This window comes from Erythrolamprus reginae, chromosome 9 (assembly GCF_031021105.1).
Source record: "Erythrolamprus reginae isolate rEryReg1 chromosome 9, rEryReg1.hap1, whole genome shotgun sequence".
Taxonomy (NCBI): Eukaryota; Metazoa; Chordata; class Lepidosauria; order Squamata; family Dipsadidae; genus Erythrolamprus; species Erythrolamprus reginae.
In genome coordinates, this window is record NC_091958.1 from 52356853 (window position 1) to 52383723 (window position 26871).

Below are 26871 nucleotides of genomic sequence, written 5' to 3' on the forward strand. Positions count from 1 at the left end.
ATGCAGCCAAGCATCCTACTTAATAAAATTGCACCCTCACTTTCTTTACGATGCAGTGATGGACCAGACTATCCGCGAAGGCAAGGTAGCCACGGAGGTGGCCCAGCTGGTCCTCGACGCCGTGGGGGAGAAGAGGAAGGACGTTTTGGTGGCGGCTGGTTTTGTGCCCGGTTTGGCGGTGTATCTCCGACCGCTCTGCTCCACCCTCTTCTTCAGCCTCATGGCCAGGAGAGCTCGGAAGGAGATGAAAGACAAATCATCCTAGCCTACCTATGACCCCCATAGTCCGCGTCACGTCAGAAGTGCGGAGCGAAGCTGCTAGGTATCGTATCTGACATCAGTGGAGACCTGCGGGAACCAAACATTTTGTCCTTTGCTACACTAAGAGGTGGATTTTTTTTGGTCTGGTGGCAAGAAGCATCGCGCATGAAAAGTACACTGCTCAAAAAAATAAAGGGAACACTCAAATAACACATTCTAGATCTGAATGAATGAAATAATTCTCATCGAATACAAAGTTGAAGGTGCACAACAGCATTGGAAATTGATTGTCAATCAGTGTTGCTTCCCAAGTGGGCGGTTTAATTTCACAGAAGTTTGATTTACTTGGAGTTATGTTGTGTTGTTTAAGTGTACCCTTTATTTTTTTTTATCAGTGTATATAACGCTTAGCCGTTTCACTTCTGATTTTTAAAAAATCTGTTTTGGCTTATACTGATCAAACAAATCCACTATAAACCCTTACACCCTCTGCGTATCATTTATGAATCATATCGGTTTATATGAAACATCTTCCAATTCATCCTTTGGCTTTTATACATCGACACCTGACTCAATTTGCAGAAATTGTAGTTAAACCAAGAAAGTCTTGGTGGTGCTTATACATTCAGTGGAATTGCAAGTTGTTTGGGAAAAGAAATAACAACTTGGTTTGTGGTACTTTTGTGTGTCTGCTATCACATTGTATCTATCCCTGGATTAATATTTGTTTCCCTTTTTCCCTTCACTGATATGGTATAGTATTGTAAAGAAATGCTCGGCTGATTTTATGGGGTTTTATACTGTACTGGTTTTAGGGGGTCTTACATTTTATATTTAGGGGTATTTATATCATTTTATTTGGTTATAAACCACCAAGAGTCCTCCAGGAGTGCGATGACATATACATCCAAATAATAAATGAATAAATAAATACATTTAGGGCAGTGTTTCCCAACCTTGGCAACTTGAAGATATCTGGACTTCAACTCCCAGAATTCCCCAGCCAACATTCGCTGGCTGTGGAATTCTGGGAATTGAAGTCCAAATATTTTCAAGTTCCCAAGGTTGGGAAACACTGATTTAGGGAACGGAAGATGCTTGGTGGAAGTGCTGGTTCCTGCTCGGTGGACCTTCAGAAGACAATGTGCATTGTATTTTGAGTTCTTCTTTTCTACACCTGTCTTTTCAAGCTTGTTTTGCAAATGGGAGAGGGGAAAAAAATATTAGTCGTTTCCCCATAGGTACCGTGTTTCCCTGAACATTAAAAAATTACATTAAAACTATTAAAATAAAATAAGACTCTTGTGACAATCATTTTGTAACTCATGATTCTTGACAACTGTATATTTTCTTTTATGCACACTGAGAGCATCTGCACCAAAAACAAATTTGTGTTTCCAATCGCACTTGAACTGTTTTAGGTTTTATGTTATATACGGCTCAAAAAAAAAAATAAAGGGAACACTCAAAGAACACATCCTAGATCTGAATGAATGAAATATTTTCATTGAATAATTTGTTCTGTACAAAGTTGAATGTGCACAACAGCATCTGAAATGGATTGCCAATCAGTGTTGCTTCCTAAGTGGACAGTTTAATTTCACAGAAGTTTGATTGACTTGTAGTTATATTGCATTGTTTAAGGGTTCTCTTTTATTTTTTTTGAGCAGTGTATTTTACTTGTATTTGGCTGTGAGCTGCCCAGAATCCTCCGGGAATTGGGCAGCGCATAAGTCCGAATAAATAAATAAATAAATAAATAAAACCTGGAAGGGGATCAATTCCCAGTTGTAGATTCCAAAAAGCTAAAAATAGCATCCATGCTTGGCTTTTGCCCTAGTGAGAAGCCCGTTCCAGGGTCCTTTACCAAACAGTAGTTACAAGGCAGGGATAGAGAGATACCTTACAATTTAAATCTCACTTGACAGGCAGGATAAGATCCTTGGGAGATTTAAAAAGATATTGTTTTTTTCACCATGGGTCATTCTTTGTCAAGTGGACAAAGTGCCCACTTGACTGATTTTTGCAGCCTTATTTGAAAAGAAACCATCACAAAAGCAACATATATGATAGAAAAAACCCATGCTCTTTCTAATAAAAGCGAAAATGATTGAAGGTGAGAAAACAGAGCTCTGCTTCCTCACCTTCAATCATCTTCATTTTTATATCATTAGAAAGAGCACATTTTTTTCTATCATATACAGTGGTAGCTCTATCTAAGAATGCCTCTACTTACGAACTTTTTAAGATAAGAACCAGGTGTTCAAGATTTTTTTTGCCTCTTCTCAAGAACCATTTTCCACTTACAAACCTGAGCCTCCGAAACTGTACCGAAAAAGGCACCACGGGGGCTTCTCCCCCACCTTTCCTGTACGTTTCCTCCCAGGAGATTCCTAGAGAGGCCCCATGGAGGGCCCTCCCCACCTTTTCTGGCCTTGTTTCCTCCCAGGAGATTCCTAGAGGCCCCATGGAGGCTCCTCGCCACCTTTTGTGGCCTTGTTTCCTCCCAGGAGATTCCTAGAGAGGCCCCACGGAGGCTTCTCCCCACATTTTTGGGCCATTTCCTCCCAGGAGATTCCTAGAGATGCCCCACGGAGGCTTCTCCCCACCTTTTCTGGCCCTGTTTCCTCCCAGGAGATTCTTAGAGAGGCCCCGCGGAGGCTTCTACCTGCCTTTTCTGGCCCTGTTTTCTCCCAGGAGATTCCTAGAGAGGCCCCACGGAGGCTTTTCCCCACCTTTTCTGGCCTTGTTTCCTCCCAGGAGATTCCTAGAGAGGCCCCACGGAGGCTTTTCCCCACCTTTTCTGGCCCTGTTTCCTCCCAGGAGATTCCTAGAGAGGCCCCGCAGAGGCTTCTCCCCACCTTTTCTGGCCCTGTTTCCTCCCAGGAGGTTCCTAGAGAGGCCTCATGGAAGCTCCTCCCCACCTTTTGTGGCCTTGTTTCCTCCCAGGAGATTTCTAGAGACGCCCCACGGAGGCTTCTCCCCACCTTTTCTGGCCCTGTTTCCTCCCGGGAGATTCCTAGAGAGGCCCCACAGAGGCTTCTACCTGCCTTTTCTGGCCCTGTTTCCTCCCAGGAGATTCCTAGAGGCCCCATGGAGGCTTTTCCCCACCTTTTCTGGCTCTGTTTCCTCCCAGGACATTCCTAGAGAGGCCCCACAGAGGCTTCTCCCCGCCTTTTCCTCCCAAGAGATTCCTAGAGAGGCCTCATGGAGGTTTCTTCCTGCCTTTTCTGGCCCTGTTTGCTCCCAGGAGATTCCTAGAGGCCCCACGGAGGCTTTCCCCCACCTTTTCTGGCCCTGTTTCCCCCAGGAGATTCCTAGAGGTCCAATGGAGGCTTCTCCCCACCTTTTCTGGCCGTTTCCTCCCAGGGGATTCCTAGAGAGGCCCCGCGGAGGCTTCTCCCTGCCTTTTCCAGTTCGAGTTTGTAAGTGGAAAATGGTTCTTGAGAAGAGGCAAAAAAAGTCTGTTTACATGTTTAAAAAATGTTGAATTAAGCGACGCACGCACCTCTCAATTTCTTTACACTGTTACGAACAAGATTTCGCCGATTTGTTTCCGCAAAGAAAAACCGCCAAAAATCAGCGAAATCTCACACACGAGGGCGTCCGAGCATGAGATTTTATTTGCTGCGCGCGCACAGAAGCCAAATCTTACGTGGATACACGTGTCAGGGGCACAGAGATGAGTTCTCATCTCAATTTCTACCACCGGAACCCCGATCTCAACCGTACCGGCTGCAACCCATTCCTGGCTTCATCTGGTCCGCAGCCCCCAAGTTTGACCCCCCTGTTTTATAGTTTCTCTTAGTCTACTGACGAGTGACCGAGCTTTGGGGCCAATCTATCCTTTGACGGTTCCCACTCGGCTCGAGCGTTTTCTCCCAGATGTTTTTGAGTGCCAAAGCAAGGGGGAAAAAAAGGGACCTTTTTGAAATTCTCATCCTTTAATGAATGGTCAGTGATATCTTTTGAGCTGGTTCTGTAGGAATACAATTAAACAAGATACTTAAGGGTTGTCGTCTTTCTTTCTCCACAAGCGGGGTGGTGGTGGCGGGACGGGGGGCAGGATGGCTGGAGAAACCAGGATCTACCCACCAACCCCCTGTATTGTTTCGTTTGCACCGCGATCCCAAGACCGCCGTCCTCGTCGCTGGTCCTCTTCCACCCCACCGAAGATCCGAGGCGTTTAAAAAGAACAAACCAACCAGAAATCCTTTGACGTGTCGTGTGATTGCTTCTTTCCAAAAGAAAAAAAAATAATAATAACCAATAAACAACGATAATAATAATAATAATAGGGTAAAACCGAAGATCGGCTTTCCAGGCACCACTTCTTCCAAGAGGGGAAAAATAGTTGAATCGTTCCTGCAGGAGTCCTTAATACGCCTTTTTGTTTTTTCCATCGGTTCGGATGGGTTTCTCTTCTCGTTTTCCCTCCCCGCGTCCCCGTCCTCCCGCCCTCCCACCTTTCTGGGCCACAATCATACGGCGTAGAGTTCGTACACCTTCTTTACACAGTACGCCAGGGCCGCCAGTGCTATTGTGTTGTGGAGTCTCTTCCTGTGCAGATCGTCCTTCCGCACTAGCACGACCGGGGTGGAGGTGGTCAGCGTGTGTAAGGGCAGCCGAGAGAGTTTGTAGGCGTTGTACTCCACCTGGTACTTGCAGCAGGGGTCGAACTGCCATGAGATGCCGTAGAGGGTGCAGCAGGCCACGCTCAGCACGCCAGCCGGCAGAGAGATGTAGTGGGAGTAATCCACGGGCAGGGCCAGCGGGGTGAAGAGGCAGGCTGTGCCAGCCAGCACCGCCGTCTTGTGCAGGCAGTTCCCCACTGTGATCCAACGGGCCGTCTCGTCCCCGATGCGGGTGGGCTCGATCACGATGTACTTGTACTGGGCTTCTAAGGCTTGCTCCAGCTCGTATTCGAACTCGTCCTGCGCATTCTCCCCGTTGTAGATTTCATGAACGATGTAACAGTCCGTGGCGGATAAGGAGACCCTGTCGGAAGGGAAGAGGAAAGAGTTACTCAGTGGTAGGGGGGTTAGTTCTACGTACATAACTGGCTGGGTTTGGCAATATATAAACATAGAAACATAGAAGACTGACGGCAGAAAAAGACCTTCACGGTCCATCTAGTCTGCCCTTATACTATTTTCTGTATTTTATCTTAGGGTGGATATATGTTTATCCCAGGCATGTTTAAATTCAGTTACTGTGGATTTACCAACCACGTTTGCTGGAAGTTTGTTCCAAGGATCTACTACTCTTTCAGTCAAATAATATTTTCTCATGTTGCTTTTGATCTTTCCCCCAACTAACTTCAGATTGTGTCCCCTTGTTCTTGGGTTCACTTTCCTATTAAAAACACTTCCCTTCTGGACCTTATTTAACCCTTTGACATATTTAAATGTTTCGATCATGTCCCCCCTTTTCCTTCTGTCCTCCAGACCAGTGTTTTTCAACCAGTGTGCCGTGGCACACTAGTGTGCCGTGAGACATGGTCAGGTGTGCCGCGAAGCTCAGAGAGAGAGAGAAAGCAAGAGAGATAGAAAGAAACAGAAAGAAAGAAAGAGAGAGAAAGAGCGAGAGAGAAAGAGAACAAGAGAAAGAGAAAGAAAGCAAGAGAGAGAAAGAGAACAAGAAAAAGAAAGCAAGAGAGAAAGGGAGAGAGAGGAAGAGAGGGAGGGAAGGAGAGAGAGAAAGACATAGAGGGAGGTAGGGAGGGAGAGAGAAAGAAAGCAAAAAAGAGAGGAAGGAAGGAAGAGAAAGAAAGAGGGATGGAGAGAGAGAAAGAAAGAGGAAGGAAGGGAGATAAATTGGGAGAGAGTAATAGAGTGAAAGGGAGGAAGAGAGAGAATATTTTTGTCCAAACTTTTTTTAGCCCCCCCCCCCGCCCCACTCAATGTGCCCCAGGGTTTTGTAAATGTAAAAAATGTGCCGCGGCTCAAAAAAGGTTGAAAATCACTGCTCCAGACTATACAGATTGAGTTCATGAAGTCTTTCCTGATACATTTTATGCTTAAGACCTTCCACCATTCTTGTAGCTCATTCTTGTAAACAAGTGATCAATGCATATGAATTATAACACTGTAGCTGTTGTGGTTGGCTCTGGCCCAGCTCCTGCCCCAGGGAATGGGGAGGTGGATGCAGGGGAAAATTCAACATGTCATAGGCCTGTGTTATTGCCGACAGAATCAGTTCAGAGTTTAGTTTCCTTAGACGAAGAAGAAGGTGGGAGTGACTCGGCAGAGGAGGGCTTGGCACACAGCCCAGGCAGTCAATCACCCTTATCTTCCCTTGATTCAGATGATGATATTTTGGACCCACGCAAGCGCAGAATTATGTGTAGAAGAGACCAAGTAAGAACATATTACAGGAAATAAGGGAGGCCACCTGTGTTTGGGTGGGGCTCCAGTAATTAGGGCTGCTGCTATAAATAGCAGCATATGGGTTTGGCCGTTGTGGAAGAATATCTGATCGGAGTTCGTCAGGAATCCTGTGTTTTTTGGACTGTTGCTTTTTCACCCCATGGAAAACAAAGCAGAGCAACGTGTGTGTGTTGGAAGAAGAAGGGGTGTGATGTTTCTTCACAGCTGCTGGCTAAGTACTTAATGACTGCTTAAGGGAAATTGTACAGACTACCCGGTTGTTTTGGGAAGAGTGCTCTTTGCAATACGAAAAGAGTGCTTAGTTTATTTTGAATTTTGTGATAAAGAACATTGTTTTGAATTTTCAAACGTGTGTGTGTGTCTGAAATTTGTACCCTTGAATTTTCGGGAGGCTCCTATCAGAGAGCCCGGCAGAACAGTAGCTTTAAGAGTTAGTGTTGCAGTTAGCCACAAAAGGGAGACAAAAGCATCTCTCTCATCTTCCTCATCAGCCACCTTCAGATCTAGGAGCTATTGACTATCAGAGGGCTGACGGATGGCACTTCTTTTTCTCTCTCTCTCTCTCCCTCTGGTTATTCCCTGCTATTTCTGGTTTGTCTGCGTGATTATGCTGTAGAACTGTGTGTTCAAATGATGGCTTAATGTATTTTGTAAGGCTTACAATATTGTATACGCATGGAGAATATTGACTTATTGTGTAGGACCAGGATCGTTCTTGACTAAGCTATTCGCCAAAGTAAATATTTATACCCTTAATCTATCTGTTGAAAAAGGTTTTATTGAAATTATATACAGTGTTCCCTCGATTTTCGCGGGTTCAAACTTTGCAAATCGCCTATACCACGGGTTTTTTTAAAAAATTAATTAAAAAAATACTTCGGTTTTTTTTTCCTATACCATGTTTTTCCCCGCCCAATGACGTCATACATCATCACCAAACTAATAATTTTTGCAAATAAATAACAAAAAAAATAATTATTGTTAATAAATAATCATGTTTATAAATATCAGGATCACTAAGTGTCTTATTCAATGGTGAGTACCAGTAATAATGGTGAATAAATGGTTGTTAAGGGAATGGGAAATGGTAATTTAGGGGTTTAAAGTGTTAAGGGAAGGGTTGTGATACTGTCCATAGCCAAAAATTGTTTATTTACTTCCGCATCTCTACTTCGCGGAAATTCGACTTTCGCGGGCGGTCTCGGAACGCATCCCCCGCGGAAATCGAGGGAACACTGTACAATGAAAAGGACAGCACATGATCTGTGGTGTCTATTTCATGTTTCCTAAACTAATCTTATATTGTTGGGGGCAAGAGACTGACCCTCTGTAAACCACTTAGAGAGGGTTGTCACGCACTGCGAAGCGGTATACAGTGATACCTTGTCTTACGAACTTAATTGGTCCCGGAATGAGGTTCATAAGGTGAAAAGTTTGTAAGACGAAACAATGTTTCCCATGGGAATCAATGGAAAAACGATTAATGCGTGCAAGCCCAAAACTCACCCCTTTTGCCAGCCAAAGTGCCCATTTTTGCGCTGCTGGGATTCCCCTGAGGCTCCCCTCCATGGGAAACCCCACCTCCGGACTTCTGTGTTTTTGCGATGCTGCAGGGCAAAAATTGGCGCTTCGCTGGCAACAGAAGTCTGGAGGTGGGGTTTCCAAGCGAGGGAAGCATCAGTGAAATCGCAGCATTGCAAAAACACCAAAGTCCTCGAAACCACACCTCCGGACCTCTGTGTTTTTGCGATGCTGCGATTTCACTGAGGCTCCCCTCGCTGGGAAACCCCACCTGCGGACTTCCGTTGCCAGCAAAGTGCCCGTTTTTGCGCTGCTGGGATTCCCCTGCAGCATCACAAGAAGTCCGGGGGTGGGGTTTCCCATGGAGGGGAGCCTCAGGGGAATCCCAGCAGCGCAAAAACGGGTGCTTCACTGGCAACGGAAGTCCGGAGGCGGGGCATCCCAGCAGTGGCGGTGGGTTTGTAAGGTGAAAATAGTTTGTAAGAAGAGGCAAAAAAATCTTAAACCCCAGGTTTGTATCTCAAAAAGTTTGTATGACGAGGCGTTTGTAAGACGAGCTATCACTGTATAAGTCTAAATCCTATACTGTAATGCTATTCTGATTCTGAGGTTCAATTTATGACCTGTCCAGTGAAACGTGAAGATCTTGGAGCCCACTCACTGCTGGGAGGAATTCGAAAGGAATTCAATGGAAAACTAACGGATTGAATGATCGCCTGCTTTATTCAGTTGGGGAAACCCCCACACTCTCAATTGACTGTTGGGCCACCGAAAAGTCACTTCAAAACTTTTTAAAGAGGCCTCGGGGCTTTGATCATGGCAGATTAGCTCCCAGCTCCTCTGTCGAACACGTCAGCAAAAGGCAAACGGCGTCAAATCAGATTCTGTTCTCTGAAAACAAAGCAATTGAAGTTATGCTAGCACTGGGCTTGGTGTACAAAAGTGGGCTTAACAACTTAGCGCATTTTGAAGCCCCTGCGTCAAGAGGGCGGGGAAAAGCTATTGACAATAATCTAAAGCTAAACCGTAGACAAGAGAGAGGTCATTTGTCCAGCCCGGGATGTGAGCGGAGCTTCGGAACAACTCTATTCAACGCAGTCATTCACTGGGTCTTTATGACCCTCACAAAAGCAGGATTTGGGTTTCGCCGTATTTGTTTAGCGTCTGTCTCGAATGCTGGTGTCAGTTAAGACAGAGACGAACGGAGTGAATTTTAGGGGCTTGACCAAATCTCTTCCCTTATCACAATCCTAAGCCCGGGAGAGAAGTATCTACATCGCATTTGGAATAATACTGTGTCCAGTTCTGGAGACCTCACCTACAAAAAGAGATATTGATAAAATTGAACGGGTCCAAAGACGGGCTACAAAAATGGTGGAAGGTCTTAAAGCATCAAACTGATCAGGAAAGACTTAATGAACTCAATCTGTAGAGGACAGAAGGGAAAGGGGGGGACATGATCGAAACATTTAAATACGTTAAAGGGTTCAATAAGGTTCAGGAGGGAAGTGTTTTTAATAGGAAAGTGAACCCAAGAACAAGGGGGCACATTCTGAAGTTAGTTGGGGAAAAGATCAGCAGCAACGTGAGAAAATATTATTTTACTGAAAGAGTAGTAGATGCTTGGAAGAAACGTCAAGCAGACATGGTTGGTAAATCCACAGGAACTGAATTTAAACATGCCTGGGATAAGCATATATCCATCCTAAGATAAAATACAGGAAATAGTACAAGGGCAGACTGGATGGACCATGAGGTCTTTTTCTGCCCTCAATCTTCTATGTTTCTATATTTCAGAGTTGTGTTTCTCGCCCTTGGTAATGTTAAGATGGGTGGACTTCAATTCCCAGAATTCCCCAGCCAGCCATGAATGACAAGAGTTGGGAGGGACTAGAAGGATCACCTAGTTTAGTGTTTCTTAATGTTGGAAACTTGAAGATGATGGGTGGACTTCAATTCCCAGAATTCCCCAGCAATCCAGGAACAATAGAGTTGGAAAGACCATCCAGTACAGTGATAATCTCCCTTAATGCTTGGGATAACTAGTAGGTTACCAGCTTTGAGACAAATAAAACCGCACATTCAAGATTCCTTTATAGAATTTGAAATGTTTTTCTAAGTAATAATAATTTAATAATAATAATAATAATTTATTAGATTTGTATGCCGCCCCTCTCCGCAGACTCATTTATTAGATTTGTATGCCGCCCCAGACCGCAGTAAGAGGGGCAGTTTTTTTATTAGGTTTTTTTTGCATTTCTTTTTTTCAACATTAAAAAAAAAAAGCCATATCTAGGTGTTGATAACAAAGTCCTGAGCATCTGAAAATCAGATGTCATTTAGTTTGCGGAGAATCACTTAATTTTCCTTTTGTATAAATGTATTCCAGCTATAGAGGCCAAAGAGACCTTTAAAAAGCCGGTCCCAAGATTAAGCAGGCTTTCAAAAACAGAAAATGGGAAATAAGGACTTATGAATTATGTAGGCTACATTAACTATATACTGAGGCATCGCTGGACATTTCCTGGATCAATCTTAAAATAAGCTTATAAGGTTTGTTCGCTGTTTATAAAAATAAATGGTCTGTTTGAAGAGCAAACTGAGATCAAAATTTCCAGGACGTAGCAGATGGTTTTATTTATCGGTCGTATTTAAGGAGACGTAGTTCTAAGCTTTCTAAACCTAAGATTGTAATTCTAGTTATGTAGGGTATTCTGTTGCGAGTGGAGGACTGGAGGGCTCTTCTAGTAAAATATCTCTGGACATTTTCTAGGGTGTTTATGTCCGAAATGCAGCATGGGTTCCAGACAGATGAGCTGTATTCAAGGATTGGTCTGGTGAAAGTTTTGCATGCTCTGGTTAGTAGTGTGAGATTACCGGAGAAGAAGCTATGTAGGATTAGGTTAATAAATCTAATTTGTTAATCTAACAGTTCTATCTCATTGGACGAACCAGGAAGTTTGGAAAATACGAGCAAGAGACCGAAAAATCTCTCTTTAGGTCATGCAAACTGCCCTCTAAAACATAGAAACATAGAAGACTTGACGGCAGAAAAAGACCTCATGGTCCATCTAGTCTGCCCTTATACTATTTCCTGTATTTTATCTTGCAATGGATCTATGTTTATCCCAGGCATGTTTAAATTCAGTTACTGTGGATTTACCAACCACGTCTGCTGGAAGTTTGTTCCAAGGATCTACTACTCTTTCAGTAAAATAATATTTTCTCATGTTGCTTTTGATCTTTCCCCCAACTAACTTCAGATTGTGTCCCCTTGTTCTTGTGTTCACTTTCCTATTAAAAACACTTCCCTCTTGGACCTTATTTAACCCTTTAACATATTTAAATGTTTCGATCATGTCCCCTCTTTTTCTTCTGTCCTCCAGACTATACACACTGAGTTCATTAAGTCTTTCCTGATACGTTTTATGCTTAAGACCTTCCACCATTCTTGTAGCCCGTCTTTGGACCCCTTCAATTTTGTCAATATCTTTTTGTAGGTGAGGTCTCCAGAACTGAACACAGTCTTCCAAATGTGGTCTCACCAGCGCTCTATATAGCAGGATCACAATCTCCCTCTTCCTGCTTGTTATACCTCTAGCTATGCAGCCAAGCATCTTACTTGCTTTTCCTACCGCCCGACCACACTGCTCACCCATTTTGAGACGAACACCATCCTGCCACAAATGTGCCCAGCGATGCTTACAGGATTTATGCCCATTGGAACAAAAACTACCCCAGGGAAAGAAAATTATATACAGCGATCCAACCAGTCAGGTAAGGATCAAATTAATAATATTTATTGCTTTCTTGGCACTTTCGGAACATTTAGAAGATATTATAAAAACAGTCCGGAGAAGTTTAATTGTGTTAATGACGGCACCCAGGTTCACAAGAGGGGGGGGGAATTAAGTCAATAATTTATGGCTGAAACATAAATTGCAAAACCGAAGCAGCCGCTCATGTTTAAACTATGAAACAAATGACTCAGCAGTTTTAACAGACCCTGGTTTTACAGAAAAGAACAGCACAGGAGGAGAATGCAACCCATGGAGTGGAAAGCCAGTTGTGATGTTAATGTTAAGCCTACAAACCAGGGAATGGTGGCGAGTTCCAGCCCTGCCTTAGGCACAAAAGCTAGCTAGGTGACCTTGGGCCAGTCACTTTCTCTCCGCCCTGGGAAGGAGGCAATAACAAGCCGCCTTTGGAAAAAACCTTGCCAAGAAAACCGTAGGCGATCATTGGAGTTTCACGCACCATTGTTTGAAAAAACAGAAATAAAAAAAAAGGGCTGTGAAAATATTTACAGACACTTCGCATCCTGGACATAAAATGGTTTCAACTCCTTCCTACCCTCAAAACGTCGCTACTGAGTCCTGCACACCAATACGGAGGGACCCAGGGGAAGAGCCTTCTCTGTGGCGGCCCCGGCCCTCTGGAACCAACTCCCCCCAGAGATTAGAATAGCCCCCACCCTCCTTGCCTTTCGTAAGCGCCTTAAAACCCACCTCTGCCGTCAGGCATGGGGGAACTGAGATATCCTTTCCCCCTAGGCCTATACAATTTATACATGGTATGTTTGCATGTATGATTGGTTTTATAACAAGGGTTTTTAGCTGTTTTTAGTATTGGATTGTCACATGCTGTTTTTACCACTGTTGTTAGCCGCCCCGAGTTCACGGAGAGGGGCGGCATACAAATCCAATAAATAAATAAATTAACTAACTAACTAACTAACTAACTAACTAAATAAATACAAAAACAGTGTTCCCTCGCTTTTCGCGGGGGATGCGTTCTGAGACCTCCCGCGAAAGTTGAATTTCCGCGAAGTAGAGATGCGGAAGTAAATACACTGTTTTTGGCTATGAACAGTATCACAAGCCTTCCCTTAACACTTTAAACCCCTAAATTGCAATTTCCCATTCCCTTAGCAACCATTCAGATTATTACTCACCATGTTTATTTATTAAAGTTTATTTTTAAAAAATATTTATTAAATGCAGACGAAAGTTTGGCGATGACATATGACGTCATCGGGCGGGAAAAACCGTGGTAGAGGGGAAAACCCCGCAAAGTATTTTTTAATTAATATTTTTGAAAAACCGTGGTATAGACTTTCCGCGAAGTTCGAACCCGCGCAAATCGAGGGAACACTGTAGACACAAGAGCAGTTTTTTCTTGAACACCCTCACTCTGCTAAACAAATAATTCCTTCAACACTGTCAAACTATTCACTAAGGCTGCACTACTATTAATTGTCTCATCGTTCCCATCAGCCATCTCTTCCCACAAATGACTGTAACTTGCTGTTCGTATCCTTATGATTTATATTGACTGGTTCCTAATGCGATTTGATTGCTTATTTATACCTGGACTATCATTAAGTGTTGTGCCTCATGATTCTTGACAATATTTTATTTTACGTATGCTGACCCCTCACATCCTGGACACAAACTGTTTCAACTCCTACCCTCAAAACGTCGCTACAGAGCACTGCACACCAAGACAACTGGACACAAGAACAGTTTTTTTCCGAACGCCATCACTCTACTAAACAAATAATTCCCTCAACACTGTCAGACTTTCTACTAAATCTGCACTTCTATTCTACTAGTTTTTCTCATCATTCCTATCACCCATTTCCTCCCATGTTGACTGTATTTATTTATTATTTAGATTTGTATTTATTATTTAGATTTGTATTTATTATTAAGATTTGTATGCCGCCCCTCTCCGCGGATGCGGACTGTCACTTGTTGCTTATATCCTAAGATTTTTATTAATATTGCTTCTTCATTGCTTATTTGACCCCTATGACAATCATCAAGTGTCGTACCACACGATTCTTGACAAATGTATATTTTATTTTATGTACGCTGAGAGCATATGCACCAAGACAAATTCCTTGTGTGTCCAATCACACTTGGCCAATAAAGAATTCTATTCTATTCTGTTCTATTGAATGGAACAATTAAAAAAGCCCCTCTCTTATGCATCTTTAGATAAACAATTGAGGGTCATTCTTTGTCAAGTGGACCAGGTGAATTTGAAGCCTTATTTGAAAAGAAACCATCACAAAAACAACACATACGATAAAAGAAAACGTCCTCTTTCTAATAAGATAAAAATGAAGATGACTGAAGGTGAGAAAGCAGAGAGCGATAGGGAAAAAATCAATATAGGTGAGGTCTCCAGAACTGAACACAGTACTGTATTCCAAATGTGGTCTCAACTGAGCCAAACGTCACTCAACCAAACATCCCTAAAAAAATTAAAATCAATACTCTGCTTCAGGGGTCCCCAAACTTTCCAACTTTAGGACTGGTGGACTTCAACTCCCAGGATTCTCTAGCCAGCATGGCTGGCTGGAGAATTCTGGGAGTTGAAGTCCACAAGTCTTAAATTTGCCATGTTTGAAGACCTCTGCTCTGCTTATAGCTGGGACTGCCCACGTTTCAAGCTAACTTGTGGTCTAGACACAGCTTCCCAAATAAACCACAATAGGCAGGATTCACAGATCGCGTACATTATGGAATAACATAAGGCAGGACACCTAAAGCACCATATCGAAGAACACAATACGTCTTCAAGTAGCCCAGGCTGGACATACATACATACATACATACATACATTCATTCATAGACTCGGGGCGGCTAACGACAGTAATAAACAGCATGTAACAAATCTAATGTTTAAAATAATTTAAAAACCCTTATTAAAACCAAACATACACACAAACATACCATGCATACATTGTATAGGCCTAGGGGGAAAAGGGTAGTTCAGTTCCCCCCAGCCTGACGACTGAGGTGGGTTTTGAGGACCTTATGAAAGGCAAGGAGAGTGGGGGCAATTCTGATCTCCGGGGGGAGCTGGTTCCAGAGGGTCGGGGCCGCCACAGAGAAGGCTCTTCCCCTGGGCCCCGCCAGGTTTTTAAAATATTATAAACTAGTACACCCTCATTTGGTGGAGGGATTGAATGATCAATGTTGGGTGGTGGAAGCACAATAGACTGTGCACTGTTTTTGTGTTGTGTGTATTTGTTTATCATTATAAAAGTCAATAAATTTTATATATTTTTTTTTACAAAAAAGGGCAACTGCGGTGATTACAAAAAAATATTTTTTTGGCAGACCTGTGCTATTAATCCCACTAATATTAGTCTTTTCATAATCATCGCCTTGCCTTCAAAGCTAGCCAGTGGTCCATACACAACTTTAGAAGTAGCTCTGAATTGGGGGAATCGGAAATGAAGGACCGGACCTTTGTGAAAAGAGGCAGATAACAGGGTGAACGTAAATCGTGGTATCTAAACTACGTTCCTGGCTGCAAGGACTTTTGGAGATGTTTCCAGAAAAAGCAGGGGAAGAAAAACGATGTGGGAAAACTCGCAAAAGGAAAAGAAAAATCCACCATGCAGCCTCTATGCTCAAGCCAGAAACTGAGAGTTCAATTCACCACATGGTACAAGGGAGAATTTTTTTTCTGGGACAGCTGCTTGGAAGCCTTCTGGACAAGAATGCCTATAGGACCCTCCCACATTTTCAGAAATATGAATCATTTAAAAAAATTTTTTAAATCAGCCAGTGAATATGGTTCCCGAGGTGAAAACACGACAGTTAATTCTACTTTCGGGCGAAGAAGGAAGGGGATGTTTTCAACAATTTGGGGGAGGAAGAGGGGGGAAAACTTTATTACAGAGCAAATAAATATTAATAAATGCAAGCCAGGGTGCGCCCTTCTCATTCTGGATGGGATCCCAGAATACAATGGAAACATACTTTACAGCTGGGACCGGCTCTGGAGAGTATGTGGGAGGCTAAGAATATAATGTACTCTTTGCCTTGCCTTACAGCACTTTTGTGCCGTGATTAAGGCACCAGGCTGTAAGCTAGGTGGCTGTGACTTTTAGTTCCTCCTAAGGCATGGAAAGCCAGCTGGGTGACTTTGGGCCAATAATAGGAGACTGTGAGTTCTAGTCTCACTTCAGGCATGAAAATGAGCTGGATGATTTTGCGTCAATCACCAGGAGACTGTGAGTTCTAGTCCTGCGTTAGGCGTGAAAACCAGCTGAGTGACTCTGGGCCAATCACCAGAGAAATGTGAATTCTAGTTCTGCATTAGGCATGAAAACTAGCTGGATGATTTTGTGCCAATCACCAGGAGACTGTGAATTCTAGCCCTGTGTTAGGCGTGAAAACCAGCTGAGTGACTCTGGGCCAATCACCAGGAGACTGTGAATTCTAGTTCTGCATTAGGCGTGAAAACCAGCTGAGTGACTTTGGGCCAATCACCAGGAGACTGTGAATTCTAGTCCTGCATTAGGCATGAAAATTAGCTGAGTGACTTTGGCCAATCACCAGGAGACTGTGAGTTCTAGCCCTGCATTAGGTATGGAAGACAGATGACTTTGACCCTAGTCACCCCCCTCTCTCAGCCCAACCTACCTAACAGGATTGTTGTCATGGGGAAAACAGGTGGTGGAAAGGAGTATTATGTAGGTTTGCCCCTGCAAGGTATTTATAAAGACAAGATAAAGATCTAGCAAAATCAATAAAAATAAATCAATTAGAGAAACCGGAGCGATATAAAGCATCTGTTTCACCGTGTCCTCGCTGCGGGTTTAATGGTTAACCCTGTTGAACAAGCAACCTAAGAAATGCCAAGTAGATAACGGTGTCATCTTTTCACAGGCAACCCCTTGATAACAAAATTTGCATGTGGTTGATCCAATCTGTTGAGGGACGATGGACAACATGCAAGTATTCATCGCCAGGTTCTCTAGAGCAGGGGCCTCCAACCTTGGCCGTTTTAAGACTTGTGGACTTCAACTCCCAGAGTTCCTCAGCCAAGCAATCTTGGCCACTTTAAGCAAAGTTGGCTGAGGAACTCTGGGAGTTGAAGTCCACAAGTCTTAAAACGGCCAAGCTTGAAGACCCCTGCTCTAGAGGCGGCCCTCGTTTTAATATCTTCTGGCACCCTTCTCTGTGGCGGCCCCGGCCCTCTGGAACCAACTCCCCCCAGAGATTAGAATCGCCCCCACCCTCCTTGCCTTTCGTAAGCTGCTTAAAACCCACCTCTGCCATCAGGCATGGGGGAATTGAGACCCTCTTCCCCCTAGGCCTTTACAATTCTATGCATGGTATGTCTGTATGTATGTTTGGTTTTTTTATATTAATGGGTTTTTAATTGTTTCTAACATCAGACTACTATTGTATACGTACTGCTTTATTGTTGCTGTTAGCCGCCCCGAGTCTCCGGAGAGGGGCGGCATACAAATTTAATAAATAAATAAATAACATATTTCCTGGGGGGAAAAATACTCATTTTCTTTTGCAGAGCCAACAACACTGCTCAAAAAAATTAAAGGAAACACTTAAAAAGCACAATATAACTCCAAGTAAATCAAACTCCTGTGAAATCAAACTGTCCACTTGGGAAGCAACACTGATTGACATTCAATTTCACATGCTGTTGTACACATTCAACTTTGTACAGAACAAAAGTATTCAATGAGAATATTTCATTCATTCAAATCTCGGAAGTGGTATTTGAGTGTTCCCTTTATTTTTTTGAGCAGTGTATTTTAAAATTCAGTTCTGGTCACCACACTACAAAAAAGACATTGGAACTCTAGAGTAAGTGCAGAAGAGAGCAACCAGGATGATAAGGGGACTGGAAATTAAAACATACGAAGAGAGGTTGCAGGCAGTGTTCCCTCTAATTTTTTTTGGGGGGGGGGCGGAAAAGTATAGTGTCTGAATGGCAGTCCCTTCGGGACTGGGCGGCACAGAAATAATAAACAAATAAATAAATAAACAAACAAACAAACAAAAAACCCACCCTGTTTTGCCTAAGAGAATTTCAAAATAAAATACTGTACTGTGTGTCTATAACAGTGAGCTCATAATAGGGCAACTCTATCAATATCAAAATGCCACTTAAATAGTTGAGCTAGTTTCAAACTAGATTTTGATTTTCTTTCTCTCTTCCTTACTCCCATTCTTTTTCTTTCTCTTTTCCTTCCTCTCTTTTTTCTATCTGTTTCTCTCTCTTCCTCTCTCTCTCCTTCCCTCTCACTCTTTCCCTCTCGGCTTCTGGGCAGGTTTGGAAAACTCTGAGTTGATGATGATTTTTAAGTGAGCGATTGCTCACTGCTCAGCTTAGAGGGAACTATGATCATCACACTACAAAAAAGACATTGGAATTCTAGAGAAAGTGCAGAAGAGAGCAACCAGGATGATAAGGGGACTGGAAACTAAAACATATGAAGAGAGGTTGCAGGAACTGGGCATGGTCAGTCTAGCAAAGAGAAGGACCAGGGGAGACATGAGAGCAGTCTTCCAATACTTGTGGGGCTGCCCCAGAGAGGAGGAGGGTGTGTGTCAGGCTGTTTTCCAAAGCACTAGAAGGCCAGACAAAGGAACAATGGATGGAAGCTGACCCAAGAGAGATTCAATCTGGAAATAAGGAGGAACTTTCTGAAGGTGAGAGCGATCAACCAGTGGAACAGCTTGCCTGCAGAGGTTGTGAACGCTCCAACACTTGGGACTTTCAAGGGGAGATTGGACTGCCATTTATCTGGGTGGTATATTATTATTATTATTATTATTATTATTATTATTATTATTATTATTATTTATTGGATTTGTATGCCGCCCCTCTCCGCAGACTCGGGGCGGCTAACAACAGTGGTAAAAACAACATGCGAAAATCCAATACTAAAGCAGCTAAAAACACTTATTTTAAAACCAATCATAGATACAAACATACCACACATAAATTGTAGAAGCCTAGGGGGAAAGAATATCTCAGTTCCCCCATGCCTGACGACAGAGGTGGGTTTTAAGAAGCTTACGAAAGGCAAGAAGGGTAGGGGCTATTCTAATCTCTGGGGGAAGTTGGTTCCAGAGGGCCGGGGCCGCTACATAGAAGGCTCTTCCCCTGGGTCCCGCCAAACGACATTTTTTAGTTGACGGGACCTGGAGAAGGCCCACTCTGTGGGACCTAATTGGTCGCTGGGATTCATGCGGCAGAAGGCGGTCCCGGAGATAACCTGGCCCGGTGCCATGAAGGGCTTTATAGGTCATAACCAACACTTTGAATTGTGAACGGAAACTGATCGGCAACCAATGCAGACTGCGGAGTGTTGGTGTGACATGGGCATATTTAGGGAAGCCCATGATTGCTCTCGCAGCTGCATTCTGCACGATCTGAAGTTTCCAAACACTTTTCAAAGGTAGCCCCATGTAGAGAGCATTACAGTAGTCGAGCCTCGAGGTGATGAGGGCATGAGTGACTGTGAGCAGTGAGTCCCGGTCCAGATAGGGCCGCAACTGGTGCACCAGGCGAACCTGGGCAAACGCCCTCCTCGCCACAGCTGAAAGATGGTTCTCTAATGTGAGCTGTGGATCGAGGAGGGGTTGGACTAGATGACCTACAAGGTCCCTTCCAACTCTAATAAATAAATAATTTTAAAAAAAACCCTCCCAGCCCATCATGCAGCAAGCCACACCATGAGGTTAGGAAAGTTTGTTGAAACTGGGCAATAGAATAAAAATTAAGTTGCAGGTTTTCAGACCTTGTTACATAATAGTTGGGTTGTAACTATTTTTCTTTCAGAAAGTAGCCCAAGAGGAAGAAAATAAAAAATATTTCTTTCCCGCTTTTCATTCAGGAGCTCAAGCACCTCTTCCTACCCTCCTCCAAACAATGTTTACTTTCCATGCCAACAAAATATCCATTTGTTCATTTTTCTATCTATGCTAGAAAAGCCAAAGGTGATTTTTTAAAAAAACTTTCCCAAGCTAAGAGCCCACCCACTACTCAATTAATTCCATGCCAGCTCCCAACCTAGTTTTCTAAATGCAAGACAAATAAATATTTAAAAATACAAAACAGCCAGCGCCAACAATTGTGCATCCAGAAGTCAGTTTTAGAAGATTCGGGGGAATGTTCAGAAATGACAACCTAAAATTAAAACAATTAAGACTTGCGGGGGAAGAAATTGTGAATTGCAAAACAAACAGGGCCCTTTGTAATTCCTCTCCAGACAAACTGATCTGAAAGTCTGTTTCAAAATGACCAGCTACAAGAATTATATGGAAAAGGATGCTAGGCTGGATAAGACGAATGAAAAGTAGCGATACCTTCATAATTAAAAGCGACGTCCAAATTTTTAAAAAATCAAAGGAGTTACTTGGATAACTTTCCTATACTGCACGGACAAAAAAAAAATACACAACACCCATTAAAGCTTTGAAGGACTTTGTGAGAAGGGACAAAGAAAACATGAAATCAAATCCTAGAACATGATTCGATGGGATTAAAGATCAAGATATGTTAAAAGGAAGAATGTAAAGTTGGTTTATTTGATCAAGCTTAAAATAGATCTGGTGCTAATGACTGATAATTCTTAATGGCCTTTTGCTGACATCCAGACTGAAGAATGAGGCTTTTAAGGAAAGTAACCCATGGGGATTGGGAAGAAGAGATCATTTGTTATATTTTAAAAGAAGGTGATAAGTTACTAAAATAGTTTGTACTTGTGAGGAAGAAGGAAGTGATTTCTTTATATAAATCTCTTCCTTTACTCATTTCCATTTTTTTCTTGCAATTCCCATCTTTCTTTTGTTCTTTATCTTTTTAATAAAACGTCTATAATTTTAAAAAAAATTAGGAGCACCAAGGAACCACTTTCACAAGTGAATTAAGACACTTGTGTCTCTGTTTCCGACATGTAGGAAAGAAAGGGGGAGAATTTCCTGAGCCAAGGAAGAAACATAGAAGACTGAGGGCAGAAAAAGACCTCATGGTCCATCTAGTCTGCCCTTATACTATTTCCTGTATTTTATTTTAGGATGGATATATGTTTATCCCAGGCATGTTTAAATTCAGTTCCTGTGGATTTATCTACCACGTCTGCTGGAAGTTTGTTCCAAGGATCTACTACTCTTTCAGTCAAATCATATTTTCTCATGTTGCTTTTGATCTTTCCCCCAACTAACTTCAGATTGTGTCCCCTTGTTCTTGGGTTCACTTTCCTATTAAAAACACTTCTCTCCTGGACCTTATTTAACATATTTAAATATTTCAATCGTGTCCCCCCTTTTCCTTCTGTCCTCCAGACTATACAGATGGAGTTCATGAAGTCTTTCCTGATACGTTTTATGCTTAAGACCTTCCACCATTCTTGTAGCCCGTCTTTGGACCCGTTCTTGACTTTTCCCTTCCCACATTCTCCCGAGATGTCCACCCCAACCCACAATGAGGTGCGCTCACCGCCTTGAGTGATAAACAAACAGAGAGATAAAAGAAAATCTAATCATGATTATCACTCCTTCTTCCAAGCCAAGCCCACCCTTTTTTTCACAAAACCTTTCCAAATAAGACCAGGACTCTTTCTTCTCCCATCCACCACTTCCCAAGGACAAATGCAACTTCACACAGGGCCCCAAATCTTTCATCCATGCCTTTCATTGCTCCCAATCTCCCCACTTTCCTACAGCCACAGCCACCCAGGGCCCCTGCGTATGCCCCATTCCACTACATACGTCATTTCTCTGCAGCTGCATTAATAGGAGAGACACACACACCCTTTCATGGCACAATCTGGGGTTAGTTGGGGGAAAGGTCAGAAGCAACATGAGAAAATATTATTTTACTGAAAGAGGAGTAGATGCTTGGAAGAAACCTCCAGCAGACGTGGTTGGTAAATCCACAGGAACTGAATTTAAACATGCCAGGGATCAACATAGATCCATCCATAGATCCTAAGATAAAATACAGGAAATAGTATAAGAGCAGACTAGATGGACCATGAGGTCTTTTTCTGCCGTCAATCTTCTATGGCAGTGTTTCCCAACCTTGGCAACTTGAAGATATTTGGACTTCAACTCCCAGAATTCCCCAGCCAGCATTCGAGTTGTATTCGATATCTTCAAGTTGCCAAGGTTGGGAAACACTGTTCTATGGGTTGTTCCATCAATCTCCTTGCCCAGCTTTCTATCAGCCCTCTAAGTAGTCAAGAAATCTCAATCTATATCCATTGTAAGGTTATCCCAACAGTGTCTATGGACATCCTCAGCCATCCAGATGGTTCCAAAGGTGTTTTTTTCAAGAGGTAACTGGACTTTGGTTTTTTTTTTTACTTTGAAGATGTTTTGATCCACATCAAAGAAGCTTCTTCCGCTTTGACTGGAATGGTGGGGAATGGAAGGATTTATCTTCCATGCAGACGGAGCTGGTCATTTGCATCCTTTTAGAGAGTCCTTGAGGCCACTTGGAGGTTTATCTATGTCCTCAGGGTCATAGTGGTGCAAATGGGTGTGGAGCCTTCTTGGAATTGCGGAAAGGACTATGTTGTAGACTGGAGATAGATGGTGTCGTATCCCTTTCTCTGTTTGAGAGCTGTTCAATTTAATAATAACAACAACGATAATAATAATAATAATAATAATAATAATAATAATAATAATAATAATAATAATGTTATTATTAAGTTATTATTAAAATTATTAAGTCCTAGGTGTTTGGAAAGCGCCCGACTGGTGATGAAATACGAAGATCAGCATAGTGATCTCCTTTTCTTTGTTGTGTTGTTGATATAATAACAACCAACAAACAGAGAACAAAAACAACAGAGTTGGAAGGGACCCTGGAGGTGATGGCACCCATAATTCAATGCCTGGGGAGAGTGAAAATAACTTCCCCCACACCCCCAGAAATCAGAAATGGCCTGTTTACCAACTTCTGGTGGGCCCAGTAGGCTCGGGTTTTGCCCTCCCCAGGCTCCAAAGGCTTCTCTGGGGGCCTGCGGAGAGTGAAAATGCCTTCCTCCATCCTCCTGGAGGCTCCCTGCAAGCCAAAAATGCCCTCCCAGAGCCAAAAATCAGCTGGCCGACACCCCCCCCCTTGCACATTGGAGCTCAGCTAGGGCAACGGCTTGCGTACTAGCAGATATGGCTCCGCATGCGTCCCATGGCACCCATGCCATAGGTTCGCCACCACTGTTGTAGTCCAACCCCCCTGCTTAGGCAGGAAACCCTAGACTACTTCAGACAAATGGTTATCCAGCATCTTCTGGCCTCTTTGACCCCTCTCCCTTCTGGTCCCCTCTGTCCAAAATGTGGACTGCTGTTTTCAAAAGAATGGCCGTTTAAAACGCAGATGGACAGCGGAATCTTGTCCCGATAGCTCTATTCTCTTGTGTTGTGCCATGCGTTTAAAGGAAGTGGTTGAAGACTCCACAGCCGTTTGCGCTACTCGGATGGCACAGATAGACCTCCAAGGGGCCTCGCCGACTCTCTCAAGAGGATGCAAGTGACCAGCTATGTTTGTGAGGAGGATAAATCGTTCCGTTCGCCACCATCCAGTCAGAGCTGAAGAAGCTTATTGGGTGAGAAGCAAAATGTCTTCAAAGAACCAGAAAGTCCAGTTGCCTCTTTGAAAAAATAAACAAACAGCACCTTTGGGTCACCCCAAGAGAATCCTGCAGTGCTCCCTCCCTTTATAATTTTGACCCTCCCCACAATTAGGAGGGTCCTTTCTGGATTCGCTTACTTGCTGCTTTCCTCAATTCCTGCTTTGGACACTCTTTTGACCCTTGTTCACCCAAGGTCATTCTCACAACCGTAGATTGGTTCACACCGCCAGCCTCAACCTAGCCCCCATCCCACACTCCCCCTCTCCCTCATGGCTGGTTTAACCCCCCTATTCCTTCCTCTCTCCTTCCCCCACTGGTTTAACCCCCTCATTGCTCCCTCTTGCCCCCCCCAAGGCTATTTTAACCCCCCATCCTTTCCTCCTGCCTCCCAAGGCTGGTTTAACCCCCTCCATCTCCCTCCCTCCTGCCCCCTAAGGCTACAGTAACCCCCCATCCCTCCCTCCTGCTCCCCAAGGCTGATTGACACCCCCCATCCTTTCCTCCTGCCCCCCAAGGCTGTTTGACCCCCCATCCCTCCCTCCTTCCCCCCAAGGCTGTTTGACCCCCCCCCATCCCTCCTTCCTGCCCCCTAAGGCTACAGTAACACCCCTATCCCTCCCTCCTGCCCCCAAGGCTGTTTGACCCCCCATCCTTTCCTCCTGCCTCCCAAGGCTGGTTTAACCCCCTCCATCTCCCTCCCTCCTGCCCCCCAAGGTTATTTAACCATCCCTCCCTCCTGCCCGCCAAGGCTGTTTAAACCCCCCCATCCTTTCCTCCTGCCTCCCAAGGCTGATTTAACCCCCCTATTCCTTCCTCCTGCCCCCCAAGGCTGTTTAATCCCCCCATCCTTTCCTCCCAAGGCTGGTTTAAGCTCCCCCATCCCTCCCTTCTGCCCCTTAAGGCTAGTTTAAACCCCCATCCCTACCTCCTGCCCCCCAAGGCTGTTTAACCCCCTCCATCTCCTTTCCTCCTGCCCCCTAAGGCTACAGTAACCCCCCATCCCTCCCTCCTGCTCCCCAAGGCTGATTGACACCCCCCATCCTTTCCTCCTGCCCCCCAAGGCTGTTTGACCCCCCATCCCTCCCTCCTTCCCCCCAAGGCTGTTTGACCCCCCCCCCATCCCTCCTTCCTGCCCCCTAAGGCTACAGTAACACCCCTATCCCTCCCTCCTGCCCCCAAGGCTGTTTGACCCCCCATTCTTTTCTCCTGCCCCCAAGGTTCTTTAACCACATCCCTCCCTCCTGCCCCCCCTAAGGCAAGAGTAAACCCCCCATCCCTCCCTCCTGCCCCCATGCCTGGTTTAAACCTCTCTCCCACACCTTCCCAGCTTCAAAAGCAGCTCAAACTTGTGTGTGTGTGGGGGGGGGGGTCCTGGACCTTTCTCCCCCCCCCCCTTCACTAAATATTTCTAACCCCCCTCCCCGTTTTTAACCAGGACGTGCAATCCAATGGGCTGGCTTTTTTAGAGGGGTGGGCTACGTCTCCAAGGTCTGGAAAGGGAAAGGGGGGTAATTGGCGCGGGAGGGGGGCGTTTGGGCCGTGCTGGGGACGATGGGCGTTGTAGTCCTTGGAGCCTACTTGCTCTCCCTTCTCCCCCCCCCCTTCCATTAACCCTCAGTCAGTGGCCGCATTCCTCACACGCCGGCCCTGCTCCAAGGACCGAGGAGGCCCCAGCGGGACTCACCTCTCCCTGGCGGCGGCGGCGCCGCCGCTGGAGCTGCCGGGCCCCGCGCGCCTCCTTCCCCAGGCCGCCATCTTGGGAAAAGGCTTCGTAAATGTCTCCGCCGAAAGGGGCAGCGGATGGCGGGGCTCATCAGAGGGCGGGGAGACAGGTTTTGGGAACCACCTCCCAAGGGCTGCCGGGAAACGGAGTCCGCCAAGAGGGCGCCGGGGAATCCCAGGCAACGGGCGCCTCCTCTCGCACAAACTACAAACTCCAGCCATCTTGGCGGCTGGGAAAGGGACCGCGGGGGGGAGGGAAGAGTGGAAGCGATGCCACTTGGGAAACGGAGTCCCGCGGTAAGGGAAGGCGGAGGGAAGACAGGGAGGGAAAAACTACTTTTCCCAGAGAGGAGCGGGAGAGGTATACGGGTCCACGTGGCTTGGCTGCCCGAGAGGCGGGGGAAAAAGAGATTTTTTAGCCACACTTCGGAGAATGGACGGATGCCTGGCCGGAGTTCTGGCTCCACCCACTCGGCGCGGCTCAGCCAATGGGAGGTCGGCACCTCGTTTCTCGGGCTTCGGATTCGGAACGTGCGTTTGCAATGGAAAATAAATAATTCGAATGAAATTAAATAAATTATAATAATTATAATATATATAATAAACATAAATATATAATTAATAACTAAAGGGCAAAGTTCCTCGTTATGATTGGGTTGGTTAGGAAGGGTTGGTGGAAAAAGTCCTGCTAAGCCATCATCAAACCAACATCTCGATAAACCATGGTTTGTTGGAAAAAACGACCCAGCCCCAAAGGTCACACTAAGCCAGAAAAGAACGCGGGAAAACAAGTTAGCACGCAAATCGGGTCACTTTTAAAGAAGTGTGGACTTCCAACTCCCAGAATTGTCCTGCCAGTATTAACTTGACCAAGTTGGAATGCTAACTTGGTTTAACATAGGATAAGAGCATAAGAAGAGCCATGCTGAATCAGGCCAAAGCCCATCAAGTCCAGCATTCTGTGTCACTTAGTGGCCCTCCAATTGTCCATGGGGATCTTGAGCAGAAAGAGAAGGCAAAACCCTCCCTTTCCCTTGACCCCCAACAAATGGGACTCAAGGGAATCCTGCCTGCCTCAACCAACATGGAGGCAGCACTTGGACATCCGTTTAAATAACCACCGATACATTTGGCATCAATGAATCTGTTTAATCCTGCCTTGAAGCTCTCCAGGCTGACAGCTGTCACAACCTCTTCTGGAAGGGAATTCCATCAACCAAGGACCCTCTGGGTGAAAAAATATTCCCCTTTATTTGTCCCCACTTTCTTACCTATGAGCTTTAGGGAGGGCCCACTTGTCCCGGGATTGTGTGATAGAGAAAAGGATATTTCTCCATCCACCTTTTCTATCTCATGCACGATTTTATACACTTCGATCAAGTCACATCTTCAACGCCATCTTTCAAGGCTGAAGAGACCAAAGCGTTGCAACATGGTATCATAAGGGAGGGGCTCCATTTCCTGGATCATTCTTGTTGCCCTTTTTTGCACCTTTTCCAGTTCCATGGGTGGCTTAACACTGGCTATGAATGTCCAAGAAACAGCTTTTTCTGC

At 44.5% G+C, this 26871-nt stretch overlaps 2 protein-coding genes across 4 annotated transcripts in view; one reads left to right on the plus strand and one right to left on the minus strand.

The window, feature by feature from the left end:
* The window catches only part of LOC139172692 (dehydrogenase/reductase SDR family member 7B-like), a 20242-nt gene extending 18687 nt beyond the window's left edge, over positions 1 to 1555 (plus strand). For all 3 annotated transcript variants that reach the window (XM_070761929.1, XM_070761930.1, XM_070761931.1), the window contains exon 7: positions 57 to 1555. In XM_070761929.1, coding sequence (XP_070618030.1) covers positions 57 to 265 — 209 coding nt within the window. In that variant the 3' untranslated portion in view covers positions 266 to 1555. The remainder of the gene's footprint in view (positions 1 to 56) is intronic.
* A 2631-nt stretch (positions 1556 to 4186) lies between these two features.
* LOC139172319 (transmembrane protein 11, mitochondrial-like) lies at positions 4187 to 25535 on the minus strand. Its single transcript, XM_070761297.1, has 2 exons — positions 25280 to 25535; positions 4187 to 5259 (listed from the first exon to the last, which is right to left on the minus strand). Exons 1-2 carry the CDS (start codon positions 25348 to 25350, stop codon positions 4743 to 4745), a joined length of 588 nt encoding a protein of 195 aa, XP_070617398.1. The 5' UTR covers positions 25351 to 25535; the 3' UTR covers positions 4187 to 4742.
* Positions 25536 to 26871: the final 1336 nt, after the last annotated feature.

Excerpts from the sequence above, each read along its gene's own strand:
- LOC139172319 (XM_070761297.1), bottom strand. The coding sequence starts at position 25,350 with ATGGCGGCCTGGGGAAGGAGGCGCGCGGGGCCCGGCAGCTCCAGCGGC. Across the intron at positions 5,260-25,279 it reads GCCGCCGCCGCCAGGGAGAG|GGTCTCCTTATCCGCCACGG; the intron begins GTGAGTCCCGCT and ends CCCTTCCGACAG.